This window comes from Solanum tuberosum, unplaced genomic scaffold (assembly GCF_000226075.1).
Source record: "Solanum tuberosum cultivar DM 1-3 516 R44 unplaced genomic scaffold, SolTub_3.0 scf00025, whole genome shotgun sequence".
NCBI lineage: Eukaryota > Viridiplantae > Streptophyta > Magnoliopsida > Solanales > Solanaceae > Solanum > Solanum tuberosum.
Window position 1 is genome coordinate 1,744,545 of NW_006238951.1, and position 2,577 is coordinate 1,747,121.

The 2,577-nt window shown below is 35.7% G+C and overlaps 1 protein-coding gene across 3 annotated transcripts in view; it reads left to right on the forward strand.

Moving 5' to 3' along the window:
• LOC102585434 (protein BONZAI 3) overlaps window positions 1-2,143 on the forward strand; it is a 17,530-nt gene extending 15,387 nt beyond the window's left edge. For all 3 annotated transcript variants that reach the window (XM_006341270.2, XM_015306121.1, XM_006341271.2), the window contains exons 13-16: window positions 789-953; window positions 1,039-1,152; window positions 1,268-1,364; window positions 1,725-2,143. In XM_006341270.2, the coding sequence (XP_006341332.1) occupies window positions 789-953; window positions 1,039-1,152; window positions 1,268-1,364; window positions 1,725-1,864 (516 nt within the window). In that variant the 3' untranslated portion in view covers window positions 1,865-2,143. The remainder of the gene's footprint in view (window positions 1-788; window positions 954-1,038; window positions 1,153-1,267; window positions 1,365-1,724) is intronic.
• Window positions 2,144-2,577: the final 434 nt, after the last annotated feature.

A 2,577-nucleotide genomic window follows, 5' to 3' on the forward strand; every position in this document is an offset into this window, starting at 1 on the left:
AGGTTTTACGAAAATGGTCATAACTCCTTCATCCTAACTCGGAATGAGGTGAAACAAATTGCGTTGGAAAGCTAACTCACAGAGCTTTAATTTTGATAGTTTGAGCTCCTTCCAGTTCCTTGTGTGCTGAGAGATATTCCCCTTTAAAGTTGACCCTCAAAATCGCATTTTTTGCTATTTTCGAATTTTGATACGGTTGTTCTAAAATTCGGGTTAGACCCATTTCCCACTCAATTTGACCCCCTGAATAAGAATATGAAGTCGAATTTCCGAAATCATGTACGGATTTTGAGATATATGGAAATTACAATTATAGGTGTTTCCGAAACACATTTTTGGGCATTTTTGGGGTCGTTTCAACTATAAAATAATCTTAATATTAAAAGTACATTGATACTTACCCTTTTTCGTCTGTTTAAAAAAAGATTAGCCAAATAGAATTTGCTTATCAAAAGCACTTTTCAAATGATTTTTTTTTCATAAGCACTTTTTTAAAAAGCCATTTTAAAAAAGTGCTTCTACAAATAAGTTGTTTTAGCAATGATGCCAAACAGGCTCTAACACTCTTACAATTGTTGTAGCACTGAAGATGTTTAGTGATGACTTAAAAAACTGTCATGAGGTTCTTATAATAGTAGTATTTAGTTATGTGGTTCCGTTATGGCCTTCCCAATTGATACCTTTAGACCTCAACTCAGTTTTCCATGGCAGTGCAATGCCTTCGATAATTTTCATTTTTCTTCCCCTTCATTTTGATGAATAATTTCCTTTTTGTGATTTTTTCACAGGTGGAAGGTGTCGCAGGCATTATGTCTGCTTATGCTAGTGCTTTGCAGAATTTTACTCTTTCTGGACCCACATTATTCGGGCATGTAGTTAACAAGGCTGCAGAAATTGCTGTCGAGTCCCTCAAATACAACCAACGCAAATATTTTGTCCTCCTCATTATAACGGTTAGTAATGGATGAAAGCAGGATTAGTTTTAGATGTCAGATTTCTGTAAATTTATCTGGTGTCTTAATCATTTACTACTTGTAGGATGGTGTCATTACCGATATGTTAGAAACTAAAGATGCTCTGGTGAGGACGTCAGACCTGCCACTTTCAGTTCTTATTGTAGGAGTTGGCAATGCAGATTTTACACAGATGGAGGTACAATCTCACTACAGTACTCAATCCTCTAATTAGACTGCAGGATGTCCACCTGTTATCTAGACTAAAGTTGTAGTGATATCGTTAACAAATCACATTAAATATTTCCTTACAGATCCTTGATGCTGATAATGGACATCGATTAGAGAGTTCCACAGGAAGGGTAGCTACACGAGACATTGTTCAATTTGTTCCAATGCGAGAAGTACATAGTAAGTCAAATACCCTATGTTCTCATAACACAACCCTGTCCTTTATTTTGCTTTTGAGGCAAAGTTAGCATTACACAAGTAGTTGGGAAATTGACTTCTGATGTGTAAAGTATCAAATAACTGTTGTGTCAGTTGGTTTGGTTAGGTATTTCCATGATTTTATCTAGGGCATGCTAAGAATTTTCCATTTTGGACGTATTTCTCCTCTTAACATGATTCAACATATAAAGCATGTTCAATTGTTTAAAAATTTCTTTGATTTTTGTTTCCTTGCATAATTTGTATGTTAGAATGAATCAATTCCCTTTTATGATTGTTCATAAGCTTGATTCTAAATATGATGTTTACTCTATTTTGCAGGCGGGAAAATTTCTGTTGTTCAAGCTCTTCTAGAGGAGCTACCTGGGCAGTTTCTTACATACATGCGTTGTAGGGATATTAGACCTCATAACATTTCTGCTCCCCAAACATCTGCTCCAGGACCGTCCTATGTGGTTTGAGTAGGAAGAAGAGCTTCAGAAACCATCAAAATCTTAAAATGATTGCAGTAGAAAAAGAGTGTCTGCTTGGAAGAATGAAGTCTGACTTTATCTTGCTTCAGAACTAGTGTTGCACATTCCATTTATACTGGTGACTGTAAATACATATCATTGTGATAATAGCGAATTTAGCTCTTAGGGATCGGTTGATTGATTTACTTTTGTATACGCCTATTGTGAACACAATCAAGTACTCAATCAGTGAAAGGGTTTGGGATGAATTTCTGATCCGAGCTATGACTATAAGCTTTCAATAGCCACACTAACCACTCAACTAGTATATTATGGCTTGCAAATTCATACCAGTAAATGATTATAACCTCGTGATAAGTGGATGGCCTGTATGTTTGTGTAAAATACTTAGCCATAACCTTTTGAAATTAATTTTTCCATGCCAATATTTTCAAGTTCAATTGCGTGTTGCGAGTATGTAAGTTGAAAACAATACACTGCAGTATGTGTAGGTAGGAACAATTTAAAAAACTGCAGACTGGTTTCTTCCCATATAACCATTGTTGATGCCTATTTCCTCCATTAAAAATAGAGAAAACTGTTAATCCCACCTACGTTATAAATGGATGCTCTACCTGATCCATTTCAAATCTAACCGGTGGTCTTCAATTCTTGTTACGGACTAAGTCGTAAAAAATCCCAATCCAGGTCAAAGGATTTTC